At 57.8% G+C, this 15,713-nt stretch overlaps 1 protein-coding gene across 14 annotated transcripts in view; it reads left to right on the top strand.

Annotated features, from left to right (window-relative positions):
- The window catches only part of PPARA (peroxisome proliferator activated receptor alpha), a 50,807-nt gene that overhangs the window by 19,770 nt on the left and 15,324 nt on the right, over window positions 1-15,713 (top strand). For all 14 annotated transcript variants that reach the window (XM_045834971.1, XM_045834985.1, XM_045834983.1 and 11 more), the window contains 4 exons: window positions 7,855-8,106; window positions 11,506-11,666; window positions 13,646-13,784; window positions 14,508-14,710. In XM_045834971.1, the coding sequence (XP_045690927.1) occupies window positions 7,855-8,106; window positions 11,506-11,666; window positions 13,646-13,784; window positions 14,508-14,710 (755 nt within the window). The remainder of the gene's footprint in view (window positions 1-7,854; window positions 8,107-11,505; window positions 11,667-13,645; window positions 13,785-14,507; window positions 14,711-15,713) is intronic.

Raw genomic sequence — 15,713 nt, 5'->3', positions numbered from 1 at the left:
GCCACAGCCTAATGTCAGGACGTTTTCGTCACCCCCGAAAGAAGCCACACACCCCTTGCCTGCACCCCTAGTCCCGGCTGACCCCAGTCTGCTTTCTGTCTATGACCTGCCAATCCTGGACGTTTCACGTAAAAGGATTCGTACAGTCCGTGGTTGTTGGGGGTTGGCTTCTCTCGTGGAGCATGTGTTGTAGTGTGGCCAGTGCCTCACTTGTTCTCCTCTTCGAATGCACAGCGTGGAAATAGCCCAGTTTATTTTCCCATCTGTGTGGGTGCCGTTGGGGCAGTTTCTGCTGCAGGCTCTGATGAGTCATGTAGCTGTGGACATGCGTGGAAAAGTTTCTCTGTGGACTTCTGTGGGATCGGAACTGCTGTGTCCCAGGGTGGCTGCGTCCGGCTTTCTGAGGGCCGGCCAGACCGTTGTCCACACAGCCACACGGTCTTCATCTCAGGAGCCATGCGTGGGACGCTGCTCCTCCCGCCCTCTGCCATTGCTTGTCGCTGTGTCTCTGTGAGCCCGGCCATCCTGGTGGGTGGGGGATGGTGTCTCCCTAATGAATGATGACACTGAGCGTGTTTTCTTGTGTCCGCTGGCCATTTCTACGTCTTCTTTGGAAAAATGTCTATTTAAATCCTTTGCCCGATATTTTAAAATACGTGTATTGATTTTAGAGAGAGGAAGGGAGAGAGAGAGAGAGAAACATTGATGTGAGAGAGAAACATCGATCAGTTGCCTGCCACACGCCTCCCAACTAGGGATCGACCTCATTCTAGGTCTTTCCCCCAACCGGGAATCGAACCCCCTACCTTTTGGTGTACAGGACAATGATGTTCCAACCAACTAAGCCATACCAACCAGGGTCCAATTATTTTTAAATATTCTATTTATTTATTTTTAGAGAGAGGGGTAGGGAGGGAGAAAGAGAGGGAAACATCAGTGTGTGGTTGCCTCTTGCACGCCCCCTACTGGGGACTTGGCCCACAACCCAGGCATGTGCCCTGACTGGGAATCGAACCAGCGACCCTTTGGTTCTCAGGCTGGTACTCAGTCCACTGAGCCATACCAGCTGGGGTAAGGCCCAATTTTTAATTGGAATATTTGTCACTTTGTTGTTGAACTGTAAGAGTTCTTCATGTAATCTGAATACAAATCTCTTATCAGATATATAATATACAAATATTTCCCCCCATTCAATGAGTCGCCTTTTTACTTTCTCGATGGTAATGTTTATAACCGAAGATTTTAAATTTTGACGTCCAGTTTATTATTTGTGGGTCACTTGTGCGTATGCATTTGCGTGTGAACAGAAGTTTTCATCTGTGTCACTGGGAGAAGTCCTCCAAGCGCCCCAGAGTGCACCTGCAGGTCCTAGGGCGGCTGCCTGTCTAGCTTTGTGCAAAAGGTGCCCAGTGGTCTTCCCGAGCGGGCGGCCTGCGGCCCCGCCCTCCCGCGGCCCCGCCCTCCCGCGGCCCCGCCCTCCCGCGGCCCCACCCTCCCGAGGCCCCGCCCCGAGGCCTCACCCTCCCGCGGCCCCGCCCTCGAGGCCCCGCCCTCCGGCTATGTCTGCGTGATCCTGTTCGCCCACCTCGTCCCCAGTCCCCGGTCTTGTCGCCGTTTTTGATGTTGGTTTTTCAATGGTGGTCCGCGTCACTCGGGTTAAGTTTCGGTCGTGCGCGGTTTTCAAAGCGGTGATCTGTTTCTTCTGAGTTGTCGAATTTATGAGCCTGAGACGGCGTGTAGCCATTTCCCGTTCGCCTTTCGCTGGCTGCCGGCTCTGGGGTGACATTGCAGTGCATTCCTGATGTTGGCGATTTGCGTCTCGTCTTTTCAGTCTCGTCAGTCTTGCTAGAGGCTTATCAGTGTCATTTTTTAATCCTCAACTGAGGATATGTTTGTTGATTTGAGAGAGAGCGGAAGGGGTGGGGGAGACAGAGAGACACAGATTGGTTGGTTGCCTCTCCTACGCACCCTAACTGGGGATCGAACCTGCAGCCTACGCATGTGCCCTGACCGGGGATCGAACCCACAGCCTTTTGCGGTACAGGATGACGCTTCACCCAGCTGAGCCCCGTCCCCCGGCCAGGGCTAGAGGTTGATCCGTCCTGTTGATGTTTTTCAAAGAAACAGCACTGTGCTTCATTGGGTTTCTCTGTCGTTTTCCCGATTTCTCGTTGATTGCTTCTCTGAACCTTGCGATCTTCTGCCTTGTTTTGCTATAATATTGCCAGTTTCTCGAGGTAGGGATTTAGATGATTGATGTGACGCCTTTCGGCTTCTCTAGCAGAGGCATTGAACGCTAGCAGTGCCCCTCCCAGCACCGCCCGTCATGGCTAGAACGGCAGTCTGGGCCCCGGGGGCTTTCTGGAGACTCAGGCGGGCCAGGAGGACCCCACAGAAACGTCCCCCGGGGTGCCGAGAAGATGGGTGTCCACTGAACGTGCGAACACGGTCACTGGGAAGTCAGCAGCCCTCCACATTTCATTTTGCCATTGCTTTAATTTTTATTGATTGATTTTAGAAAAAGAAGGGGGAGCATCGATTTGTTGTTCCACTTATTGATGCATTCATTGGTTAATTCTTGTACGTGCCGTGACCGGGGGTTGAACTCACAACCTTGGCGTACCTGGGCAACGCTCCAACCAAGTGAGCTGCCCAGCCAGGCCCATTTTGCCATTACTTTAAATCCCCAATGTTCTACTTTAAAAACAAGTTAGAACAATACTGGGTTGGGATTTTTTTTTTCCAATTTCTAAACTTTACTAAAGTCTCTAGCAAAAAATTAAAATGCAACAGAGCGTGTATTTAACATAGAGGTGAGCGGAAGGAAAAGCACTTGCAGGTACTTGCCCCCCCCCCCCGAGGCCAAGGCGCCCCCGGGCCGGTGAGGTAGGCGCAGGCGTCTCGCAGGTGCGTCCCCATCTGTTTCCTGAAGTTCGTGCCGCAAGGTCTCCCATCCACGAGGTGACCATCGGTTCATCGGAAGTGAAGGCTCAGCCTGTCGCTTGTCTGATCGGTTTCTGCCAAAGGCCTTTCTGCCCGGGCGTGTCCCTGGGGACTCCGTGCCAGGCCAGGGGGTTCACACGGCGAACGTGGAGTGGGCTCCACGGGCTCCCGGTCCCGTGGCCAGCTTCTCGGCTCCCTATTACTTCCTGCGTCTCACCCTAAGCGCGCCTGGCGTCGCAGCTCTCCTTTCGTGAGTCCGATGTCCGCGTGGATGTCAGCGTGGGCGCAGGGAGGGGACTGCGTCTCTGACATGGTGGCCCGCTCTCGGGAGGGGGGGAGGGGCGTGGGTGGGGAGAGGAGGCTGCAAACACCGGCGAGCCTCGGCGGGACCTCTGCGCAGACGGGGTGGGGCCGCTGTCCTGGGAGCGGTTGGGGGCGTTCTCCCTCCGAATTCGGAGGAAGGGACGGCGGCCCTCCGCTCCTCCTCGCTGCCACTTGGGCTTGTCACCCCTGTCACACGCCAGGTCCTCTCGATTACAAAAGTCCGATGCCTGGGGCCCCGTTGGGAAAGACCCGGGTATCTCCGGTTCAATCTGTGTGGGTGGCGTGCCGGGTGCCCGCAATGTGCTCGGTTTAATTCGGCAACACAGAGACCCGGGGGTCTTCACCCCACTTTTTGCCCCAGCACTTTCTTCCTCCGTGTTCCCAGGGCCTCTCAGCACGTTCTGTGCCTCCAGAGCGTGTTAATCACGGCGCAGGCGGTGACGACTGACCTGAGTCTGTGGGTCCCCGGTGCCCGGTGAAGCCGCAGAGGGCTTTGGAGCTTTCTTTCTGTTGTTCCCCTTGCGATGCCACATTAAATCCTAGACCGACACGTGGAAGCGAAAGGCCTCTAAGTGTTCACCTCGTATCTAAAGAGCATATGGGGGAGTGCAAGGACTCGGACCGGGCCGCGGGCGAGCGAGCGCGGGAGGGAAAGGGGACGGTTCCCCGCCCGAGGGCTGTGTCACCTGCCGCCCGCGTGGGTGGGCCCCTGCAGCAGAAGCCCCCTCTTCCTCCTGTCGGTGCCCCTGAGGCCTTCCAGGCTTCCTTTAGCAAAAAGAAAACGGGCACAGGTTTCTGCGCGATGGCGTCACCAAGCCCCTGAGGTGACGATGTGACGGGGTGACAGCCCAGTGAGCTGGGGTTCGGCACAGAAAGGTACGCGCAGCGAAGTGACATCTGACGTTCGTCACCGCTGACCCCTGACCCTCTGAGCTCAGGGCGAGTCTGGGCGTGAAATTCCAAGTCCAAGTGCCCGTGTTCTTTCCCTGGAGGCCGGACCCCCAGCGCCGAACGGCGGCTGATCGTCGGCAGGGTATCAAGCTGTTGTTTAATATTTAACTTCAGAAAGTATTTGTGAGGAGCCCTCTGGGTCCCAGGAACCCCACTAAGCACACGGGGGCACAGAGCCGTCGGCGCCGGCGACGCCCGGGGGAGCCAGCGGGAGCGGGTCCCCCCCCCACCCCCCGGTCTCCCGTGGGCCCGGTCAGCTGAGCAGCCTCCTCGGCTGTCGAAACAGCCTGATCCGTAGCATCACAGAACATCCCCAGGTCCTCCCTCTGCTGCTGCTAGGGTGGAGGGTCAGACTGGGGGTCTGCCGGGGCCTGTGCGTGGCAGTCCGTCCCGATGCCCACTGCGTGCGTGCGGGTCCTGGGCCCAGGCCGTGGGCACAGGCCTCCCCGGGCGCCTCTGCTCCCAGTTCCTGCAGAGGGGAACGTCCTTCACTGTTACGCTTAGATCCCGCCCCCGCCCGCATCCAGTGCTTTGTTTTTCAGTCCCCTCTGCACGGTTCTGACCGTGCTCCCCAGGGGACCCGCTCTGACTTCGGCTCCAGGTCCCCGAGGCCGTATTGTCTTTGGCAGGCGGGCCTCGCGCCGTTGTGCCATCTGGCCACGAACGCCCAGCCAAAGCCGGGTCTCGCGGACCTTCACCTAGTTCCCAGGGCGTCGGCGCTGCGTGGGCCTGCCCCCGTGCCCAGCATGTGCCGCCGGCGCTCGCCCGGACGGGGCCGGGGTGCCTGGGAACCGGAGTAGAGGGCACCCCGCCCGCTTTGGCTTCGCACCTGGAGCCTCTCGTTTTCGTCTGAGCCTCCAAAACAGAGGTGGCCTTGTGTCAAAGGTCACCCCCTGCTGTCGCACGCTTCCAGAGGCTCCACCTGGCCTGTGCTGAGGTGACAGGAGACAGGAATCGAATCTCTCTCCTCTCCTGCTCCCTCCCTTCCTCTCTCTCCCTCCCTCCCTCCCTCCCTCCCTCCCTCCCATAAGATCTTAATAAATAAGATCTTTTTTTTAAAATGTCCCATAGTTTTTGTATACCGTTTCATAGTTTTCAAAATAATATTTTGTATATTATTTATTTATTTTTTTTAGAGAGAGGGGAAGGGAAGGAGAAAGAGACGGAGAAAAACATCAGTGTGTGGTTGCCTCTCACATGCCCCCTACTGGGGACCTGGCCCACAACCCAGGCCTGTGCCCTGACTGGGAATCGAACCGGCTACCGTTTGGTTTGCAGGCCCACGCTCAATCCACTGAGCCACACCAGCCAGAGCTCGAAAGAACATTTTGACGGACAAGTGTTCAGTCATGAAGACCTAAAAACAGCAGTTCTGTGGTTCACACGTGAGCTCCTGGTACCCAGGAAGCGGCTCCAACATTTAAGCTGGACAGACTCAGGCTGAACGCACCGGAAAGGCCCATGGGTCCCGGGTTGAGGACGGAGTGACGGGGTTACTCAGAGCGTCACACCTTTGCCCGAACCAGGGACAGAAGCTGAGCCTTTTCTCAACCCCCGCTTTGCTCCCCCGCCCCCCCACCCCCCACCCAGCTCTGGGAAAGCTCCCTGTGCTGGAGGCTGGGAGGCTGGAGACCTATTTAAGCTCCATTTGCATTCCAGATCTTTCTCCAGCCATCTGGTCCCGCCTCCTTGGCCCGGCCGAGAGCTGCTGAGAACAGCCCTCCTTTGTCACGCTGCTTTATCCCTCCGTGGCACGTGGACACGGGGCACAGGCCTGGTGCCTGGGGTGCTCTCCGTGCTGTGTGGGCAACCAGCTGGGGGGGCTGGCGGCCCCCTGGGGTGTCCCTGCACCCTGGGCAGAGCCAGGGCGCTCGCAGCAGAGGCTGGGAGCCGGGAGGTGCCGGGGCCACCGGCAGGCCTGTCGTGGTGAGCGTGTGCTGCCGTTCTTCCCGGGGACCCGCTCAGAGGGAGCCGTCCCTTGCCTGCTACAGCTGGACGTACAAGGGGCCGGTATGTCCAGGGACGCGTGGGACCCTCAGGCCAGGGTTCTGGATGGTGCTGTCCGCCCCTGCGAGGGGCTTTATCTTGTCTGGCCCTTCACCCGCAGTGAAACCCCAGAGGCTCTCCCCGAACCCCGCGCATGCTTCAGAACAACCAAAATGTAAAATGACAAGATCTCGAAACGGTCCAACTCCCGGATGCGGTGGCAAGGAGCCTGACCCTGTCCTATTGGTCCGCCATCTGCCCCTCCCATTTGCAGCTCTGGCTGGACAAGGGGACATTTGCGGGAAGCGGAGGCGGCTGTCCTTGTGCGTGGCCCCTCGCAGCACCGAAGGCACGCTCAGGTGTCCAGGGAGGTGGCTGCAGCAGCACCCCCTCCCCCGGAGGGCTCCCCCGGGGCCAGCAGGCCGTGGCATCCTGGCTGTGTCCCCGTGCACGCCCTGCCCCAGCTTTCTGGTTCCCATGAGAACACGAGCCCAGTGGGATCAGGGCCACTCACTCGCCCAGTGCAGTCCCTCCCCATCATCTCCACGTACGGCCACATTCCCGGTCTGGGGCTGGGGCTGCGCCCCCGAGCTGGGGGACCCACTTCTGCCCGTCACCCGGCCCACAGGGAGAAGGCGCTTCCCCGGGAGCTGACGTCGGCTAGCTCTGCCGGGGACCCTCCTATTGGGGTTCCGTAAAACTGCAGCGTGTCTGTTAGGGCCCAGCCATGTCTTAGGGGTTCCTGCAGGGGGTTCCCCAAGGGTACCAGCAGGGCGTACGATACAGTCTCCAGCACGTGAGCTGACTGCTCATCCCTCCTGCTGTCCCCGGCCCCCCAGGCGGGGCCACACGGGCCTGCTTGTTCCGAGAAGGTGCCGACCAGGTGCCTCCATCCGGGGTGTTTGCCCGTGCTGTGCGGCTGGTGGGCACGTGCCCCCCCCCCCGCCAGACCTCGGCACCTCTCCCTCCCTGCACCTTCTGCTCTCGCTGTGCCCCAGTCTGCTGGGCAGTCCCCGCGTCCCGCCCACTCTCCTGCGTCATCGTGTCCCCACCCAACCGGCCACTCGTGTCTCTGTGGGTCTGCCCCCCGTCGTGTCCCCATGAGGAGTGTGTTCCGGGAGAACAGGGGCTTTGTGTCCCCGCTGTCTTGTCCCCCTCAGACGCAGTGGGAGAGCTCAGCACGCAGGGTGACCCCATGAGGGATGACCGATTCCTGCCTGGCCAGCGATGGCGCCTTAAACATTTGTGTTTAAAAATGTTCATTTTTCTGCCCTGGCCGGTGTGGCTCAGTGGACTGAGCACTGGCCTGAGAACCAAAGAGTAGCCAGTTCGATTCCCAGTCAGGGCACATGCCAGGGTTGCCGGCCAGATCCCCAGTAGGGGGCGCTCGGGAGGCAACCACACATTGATGTTTCTCTCCCTCTCTTTCTCCCTCCTCTCTCCTCTGTCTAAACATTAAAAAAAAAAAGAAAAGAAAAAAGTGTTCATTTTCTTAGTGTGCTTATTAAGACTCAAGCTGTGGCAAGATGGTCTACATGTTAGTTAGTGGATGATGACTTCATGGGTGTCTCGTGGATAAATGACGTTCTCAGCAACGAAAACCAGTGCTCTTGTATGCCAGTCTGACCGGCGCCCTCTCTCTCCCCGCAGGGGGGCGGTGCAGCGCCGCGACCCGGCCCCGCGACCTAGCCAGGATGGTGGACACGGCGAGCCCGGTCTGCCCCCTCTTCCCGCTGGAGACCGATGATCTGGGAAGCCCGTTGTCTGAGGAATTCCTGCAGGAAATGGGAAACATCCAGGAAATTTCTCCGTCCATTGGCGAGGACAGTTCCGGGAGCTTCAGTTTCACCGAATACCAGCACTTAGGGAGCGGCCCCGGGTCGGATGGGTCCGTCATCACAGGTACGTGTGCCCCTTGCTGGGAGACGTTCCTGGAAACGTCGTTTCTCGCCTGACCGCGAAACCGCGGGTTCCCGGTCACAGGGCGACAGGACCTGTGGGCGGGGATCGCGGCCTCCAGCTACGCTCCGCCTTCCCGAAGGCGTGCGCCCGTCCTGGGCCCTTCTCAGCTCCGTGTGGACTCCGGAGTGCGCCTGTCAGTTCGTACCAAAGGCGCCGGCGGGGGTTTGACGGGGGCTGTGTGGACTCTGTGGTCGGCGTGGGGAGAGCTGACTTCTTGGCCACGTGGAGTCTTCTGCGCCTCGACCGGTTTCTCCACTCCTCCGGGTCTCTGGTTTCTCCCCGCGACGCCTGGAGCCTCTGCTGTGCAGGTCTTTGCACGGTCTGCGTCCGATTCGCCGCTGTTTCGTGTTTTCTGATGCTTTGTAAAGGATGTTTTCAGCTTTCAGTTTCTGATCCTTTGTTGCTATTTATAAAAATACAACGGATTTACGGCTATTGATCTTGCATGCCGCACCCTTGTTAAGCTGATTAATTAGTGATAGCAGTTTTTAAAAAAGATTTTATTTATTTATTTTTAGAGAGAAGGGAAGGGAGGGAGACAGAGAGGGAGAGGAGCATTGATGTGTGGTTGCCTCTCATGCGCCCCCTACTGGGGACCTGGCCTGCAACCCAGGCATGTGCCTCGACTGGGAATCGAACTGGCGGCCTTTCGGTTTACACGCTGGCACTCAGTCCACTGAGCCACACCAGCCAGGGCTTTTCTGTTTTTTTTTTTCTTTCTTCCCCAGTCTTATTTCTGCTTCATTTTGAGGGGTTTATTTTGCTATGTCTTCAGGTTTACTAATCTTTCCAGTGTCATTTGTGTGTCATTTTGGATAATTATCTTGCTGTGCCTTTGAGATCACTGATCTTCCTTCTGCCCTATCTAACCCGCTGCTAATACCACTCAATACAGTTTTCCCGTCAGATGTCACAGTTCCCGTCCCTGGCAGCGCGATTGGGTTTTTTCCTGCCCTGTCTCTGCCTCGCCTGTTCAGTCTCTCACTGGCTTCTGGAGCGTTTACAATACAGCCACAGTAACTCTAAAAACTGTCTGCAAAAATGCGTCTTTGGTATCGTTTCTGGGCCCGTTCCAGCTCATGGATTCCTCTCCTTACCGCGGCTCACATTTCCTGCTTCTCCGTGTGTTTTGTCATTTTTTTTTAATCGGACGCCCCCCGCGGCGAACTGTGAGGGTGACGCACGTGGCTGTTTTCCTATAGAGATCCCCGAGCTTCCTTCCTGGGCGCGGCCCCTTGGAAAGCGTGCCCTTCAGGTCCCGTTGTTAAGCTCTGTGTGGATCCGGAGGAGGTTTTGCCCCGATGCGGAGGTCGAGCCCTTGGGGGTGCTTTACCGAATGCCCCCGCGTTCCCAGGCTTCCCACCGGGACTGTGTCCGGCTCCATGCGAGTCCCCGTGTTGTCCCCGAAACGGGTGCCACTTGGGCACGTTGTCTCTCGGCTCTCCCAGCCGACAGTGCAAAGACGCGGCAGCTCGTGTGTGCACACGCGTCTGCAAGCACTTCTCTACGTGGCCGTGTCTGGCTGTGCTAAGGCAAACGTGCGGTCACACCGGTGTCTGCGTCTAGCCCAAGCCCACCGCCACGTGACCGTCGTCCTGGCCTCCCTTGCCCTCTCCAACCGAGAGAGCCCCGGCTGCCCCCACCCGCCCTGCGTTAACTGAGCGTGCACCTCCAGCTGCGTGCGGAGCGCCGTCCGGACTGCTCACCCGTCCCCGTGAGCTGCTCGACCAGCCGACCCACGGTGCCTGAGTCAGCTCCTTTGCCTTTACTCCCAGACACCGCTCGTTCCCAAGGTTCCGCAGGTCAGAGGTGAGCTGGCACCATGCTTCTGAGGCGGTTACATTCTTCTGTGGCCTCCTGCCCTCCCTCCCGGGCTCTGCAGACCCCCTGGGTTATTTCTGCTGTATTTGCAACTTGGAGTTTCACTGCTGGGAAGTTCCGTGGGTTTTGACGGGTACTTAGTATCATGTGTTTGCTATTGCATTTTCGTATGAAGGTTCATGACCTCCAAAACCCCCCAGGGCTCCTGGTCTTCAGCCCTGCCTGCCCTGCCCCGGCCCAGCCCGCGCTCTTCGCCCCCCCCCTAGTTCTGCCTCTCCCAGGACGGCAGGCACCCGGGAGCAGCTAGTGTGTGCAGCCTCTCAGACTGGCTTTTTGTCTATGCATTCACCTACTGCAGGGCATCTTGGTCGCTTCTGATTTTGGCAATTAGGAATAAAATTGCTATGAACATTCATGTCTGTTTTTTTTTTAAAGACTATTTCTTTACTTTAAGAGAGGGGGAAGGGAGGGAGAAAGAGAGGGAGAGAAACATTGATGTGTGGTTGCCTCTCGTGCACCCCCTGCTGGGAACCTGGCCCACAACCCAAGCTTGGGCCCTGACTGGGAATCGAACCAGTGGCCCTTTGGTTCAAAGGCTGGCGCTCAGTTCACTGAGCCACACCAGCCCAGGCTCATGTTTGGTTTTTGTATGAACATAAGTTTTCAAATCACTTGCGTAAATATATAGGAATGTAACTCCTGTAAGAGTTTTGCTTGTAAGAGGCTGCCAGACTGCCCTCCGGAGCGGCTGCACCCTCTCGCATTCCCGTTGGCAGTGAGCGAGGGGCTGCTGCCCCGCGGCCTCGCCGGCAGGTGGCGCAGCCGGTCGTCTGGGTGTTCGTCGCTCTAACGGGCGTGTGTCGGTGTCCGATTGTTGTTTTAGTGACAGTCTCCTGAGGACCGGCGACTCGCCGCATCGTTTTCTGCACTGACTTGCAGTTCTCTACAGCTTCTTTAGTGAGGTGTCTATGGAGACTTTCTGCCAATTTTTATTTGCATTGTTTGGTTTATTACTGTTAAGTTTTAAGTCTTCTCTGCATATCTGGGTTACAAATCTTTTATCAGATATGTGTGTTTTGCAAAGTTTTTCTCCCCGTCTGTGGCTTGCCCTTTTATTTTCTTAAGTGTCTTTTGCAGAGCAAAATTTTCATTATAAGAAAGGCCAAATTATTTTTTTCTTTCATGGGTTATGGTCATGGTGCATAACGGGCATTGTTATGCTGCATTCTGGTGCGATGCGCGGAGCTGACAGTCACGGGTGAGCCGGGAGGACGCAGACACAGTAGCAAGCTCTGCGGGACGCGTCCCCTGCAGGGGCGTGCGAAGCCTGTGGCGAGAGGGAACCGTGTGACCCGCAGACCTGCGGGCCCAGACTGCGCACGCGCAGGCGCTTGGGCGAAGCCCCGCCCACCCGCGGATGCCCCTCCCTAAACACCTCTCGTGTGGCCTCAGAACCCTGATGTAGGTGTAGACTGGCGATGCTTTGAAAATTCACCCGTCTTTCCCGTCTGTCCTCAGACACCCTGTCACCGGCTTCGAGCCCCTCATCGGTCACTTACCCCGGGGCCCACGGTAGCGCCGAGGACTCCGCCAGCACAGCACTGAACATCGAATGCAGGATCTGTGGGGACAAGGCCTCGGGCTACCATTACGGGGTTCACGCGTGTGAAGGCTGCAAGGTAGGCTGGACCGTGGGGTGCGGGGTGGCATGGGGGACAGGTGGCCTGCTTCGGGGGTTACGTGTGGTTCCTCCTGCCCTGCGCACAAACGCTTGTCACTGCAAAACGGATCTGCAGAAAGCCCCAGGCGGGGCCTGACCCAGGGCACCGATCCATCTCTCTCCAGAGAGGGGTGGCAGGTCGCCGCACCGCGCTTCGTGCGCACCTCGGAGAGGTGTGTCCTTCAAGGGCAGACCAGCCACCTGAAAGGTGGCCCCTGCATTTGGACGCGAGGTCAGGGAGCCTGGGCCCTGTCTCTCGTCCTTGCTGCAACGTCGGGGAGGGCGGTGGCCCCCGCGGCCGTCGGACACGCGCAGTGTCGTGCGCAGTGTCCCACAGCACGTGCCAGGTGGCAGCCAGACCCAGCGCTGCCCCTCCGCAGCTGCTCCTGACCCCCGGCATCCTTTCCTGCACGTCGGGGTTCTCTGCACCCCGACCACGAGCACCCTGGTGCCTGTCCTCGTACTCACGCCAGCTCAGCCCGTCCGCGGCACACGTGACCCAGGGCCAGCAGGGCGGGGTCAGGCCCGGTCTCCGGCGTTCTGCGCACCGCGTCACGGGCCCTCCCGTGACTTTCCAGCATGACCGCAGGAAGGACAGGCTCCTTCTGGAATTACACGCGTGTGTCAGGCTTGGCGTCGCGGGCACACGACGCCTCACCTCGATGCTCGCCACCAGAAGTCCCATTCCTTGCACACGCTGGACATTTTACCAGCTCTCGGGAAGAGCCACAGCCGCTAGTGGCACGCTGCGCGCTGTGCATTCTGGGAACGACAGAGACGCCCGGCCTGGAGCCAGGCCGGTGCCCGGGCAGGACGGGCCGCGGGAGCCCGGGCGTCTCTGCGTCCTGACCTTTGAAACCCTGTCTCCTCACCCTGCCTCCCGGCTTCACCCGTGCGCCGGCCGCCCTGCTCTGCAAGCCCCGACGACCAATCGGAGGGAGTAGGAGCCCTGCCCCCACGTTCCCCAGGAAATCGAGGCCTCCTCTCCCCGGCCCAGCCAGGCCTCCCACGCAAAAATGTGGAAGAACGGCCCTGGCCGGTGTGGCTCAGTGGATTGAGTGTGGGCTGGGAACCGAAGGGTCACCGGTTGGATTCCCAGTCAGCGCACCTGCCTGGGTTGTGGGCCAGGCCCCCGGGGGGGTGTGAGAGAGGCAACTGGTGGATTCTCACACACCGACGTCTGATGTTTCTCTCTCTCCCCCTCCCCCCTCTCTAAAAATAAATACATAAAATATTTAAAAGAGAAAAGAAAGGAAATATATGGGAGAATGATGGAAAGCAAAGAAAAAAGAACCAGATGCAAGTGGGCACACTTCACAACTTTCTAACCATGAACTCTTCAAGAGCTCATTGTAAAGGGGCCTCTTCTGTATGATTAAGTTATTTTTGTTTAGAGTTTGTTAAATAAAATTTGACTTTTAAGTATAAATAATGTTTTTGTTTACATTAACGTTAAGTGAAAGTTAAGATAAAGTTAAAGGTGTTCTTGTAGAGCAAGCAAATTGTTTACATAAAGCTGGCTTCCTTTTATCATATTTTAAAATAACTTCGTCTTTAGGGAAGTTAACATTCTCTTATAAAAGTTTTTACACAGTTATTAGTCACAAATACGGACGTGCCCTAGGAGAGGAAAAAGTCATATTAGTGTAGATTTTACCAGGACTAGGTAACGCTTTGGGAGATTATAATTGTGCCTTTCCAAGCCAGACGAGGACATTTTGACATTACTTTGAATTTTGCCTCGTTTTCTTGTTTTTAATCTTACGTGCCATGACATTTAAAATATTCAGTGCGGCGCAGCTACGTCACACCCTTCAGAACCACTTCCCTGCATTCGGTTGGTTTTAAGAGAGAGGATGCGGGGAGGACGGGACGCGCGGCTGCGGGGCCAGGACACCCCCCTCCCCCCGCCTCACGCCCCCTGCGTCGCCCCCGCAGGGCTTTTTCCGGCGCACGATCCGGCTGAAGCTGGTCTACGACAAGTGCGAGCGCAGCTGCAAGATCCAGAAGAAGAACCGCAACAAGTGCCAGTACTGCCGCTTCCACAAGTGCCTGTCGGTCGGGATGTCCCATAACGGTAGGTAAGGCCGTCTACCGCCTCGCCCCAGCCCGTGCCTCGGTTTCCCCTCCCGACCTGGGGAGTGGACGGCGCTATCGCGCTGCACCCGCAGCGACCCGAGAAACCGACAGCCCCGCACGCTGAGTGAGGCTCGGCGCGGCACCGGGAGTCGCAGTTGGAACCGTCCGATGGTGAGGCTCGACGCAGGGTCTGGGAGCCGGCTGTCCGTCCCCGTGTCGCCGTGACGCCCCTTCCTGTCACACAGGTGCCATCTGGGCGTCTTATCCTGCTGTGAATTTAACTTAATTCAGTCACCCTCTCGTTTGAGAACACGCCGCTTGCAGGCGGAGATAAACGCAAAACAACGAGTTCGTAAAAGTGGCGTGTCCGCCTTCTGGAAAAAGGAAAAGGGGGGACGTGAACTCGCCGCGGCGGGACTCAGGTCCCCCCCACAACCGGAAGGCCCGATGGTGGGGGGTCGTCCAAAGCCCCACCTCCTCATTAATGAGTAATGGCGTTGCCTTTCATTTTAACCCTTGGAAACGGCCCAGGATTAGTGGGGTTTGAGTTTTGTGTTCATCTCTCCAAAGCAGAATTAAGGGGCGGATTTGACCTTACCTGCCGACCTCCATTTGGGGTTGCACCTGCGCGCGGCGGTCCGGGCCTCCGTGAGCCACCTTTCACGCTGCCGCGCTCACGTCCGTCCCTCCCCCACTGTCCCGTTTCTCTCCCCACCCCCAGCTATTCGTTTTGGACGCATGCCAAGGTCTGAGAAAGCAAAACTGAAAGCAGAAATCCTCACGTGTGAGCATGACGTAGAAGATTCCGAAACGGCAGACCTCAAGTCCCTCGCCAAGAGGATCTACGAGGCCTACCTGAAGAACTTCAACATGAACAAGGTCAAGGCCCGGGTCATCCTCGCGGGGAAGGCCAGCAACAACCCGGTAGGTGTCTCCCCTGCGCCGCGGGCGTTTGCCAGGCCGCCGCGTTCTGACGGCACCACGTCCGCTAGAGCGCAGAGGAGGGCTGAGAAGACAGGTATCGAATGCTGGGGAAACGGGACTTGTCCCCAAGGTGACCGAGAGACAGTGGAATGGAAACATTCACTCAGAGATGCTAAAACGTAGCTTAACCACTCCTGTCTGCTGGGGTTGATCCACCCCAAAGCTCCTAGCGACCCAGTTACTATAAGGCCTATGTAATTACTATACCAAAAAAAGAAACCTAGTTAATAGCTACCAGATTCTAGGGTGTGTCTGAGTGCATTTAAAAAAAAAAAATCCCCATTTTAACACCAGAAAGTGAAACCGTTCAGGTCCCACTCAGACTGCGGTCGTGCGTCCCTTCTCCCCGGACTGCGCCCTCCGCTTCGACCTGCTGCCCCACACGCCCCTTCCTGCCTTCGGGGGGAAGGCAGCCCCCCCCCCGGCTTAGGGCCTCGAAAGGGGGAGGTGTTTACGGGAATGTTGCTCTCTTTTTGGAAAGTTCTGGACCTTTCCGGGAGCATCTGTGAGTGCCTCTTGGGGACCCCCTGCACGTGCTTCAGCACCTGCCCAGCCTGGCGTCACCCCACCCTCACCCCTCGATAACCAAGTCCGTCTCCACAGAGCTGCCTCCAAAGAGGGGGGCGGCGGAGGATGGCAAATAAGGACACTTGGCACTGTCCTCTGAGCCTGGCGGAACAGGTTTTGTGTGTACTAATGAGTAGCTCGAAGCGATCCTTGTTGGGAATCACAGGCTGGAGGTTTTAGTCACAGTGAAGTAAAGTATTTCACAAGCTCCTTTCTTTCGTGAGCAGACCAAACCTCTTTTCCACCGAGTCCTTTAAGACTTCAGTGAGTTCTCCCACGGCATCGGCTGAGACCCTTGCGGGGGGTGCGAGCGAACCCCGGTAGAGACGGGAGGGAGCGCACCCACGCCGGGCGGCCCCAGGGGCCGGGGCAAGCG

This window comes from Phyllostomus hastatus, unplaced genomic scaffold, assembly GCF_019186645.2.
Source record: "Phyllostomus hastatus isolate PE091 unplaced genomic scaffold, TTU_PhHast_1.1 phas_contig_198, whole genome shotgun sequence".
In the NCBI taxonomy this organism is placed as follows: Eukaryota; Metazoa; Chordata; class Mammalia; order Chiroptera; family Phyllostomidae; genus Phyllostomus; species Phyllostomus hastatus.
Note: the sequence above shows the minus strand (reverse complement) of the source record. Positions and strands in the feature narration are given on the sequence as shown.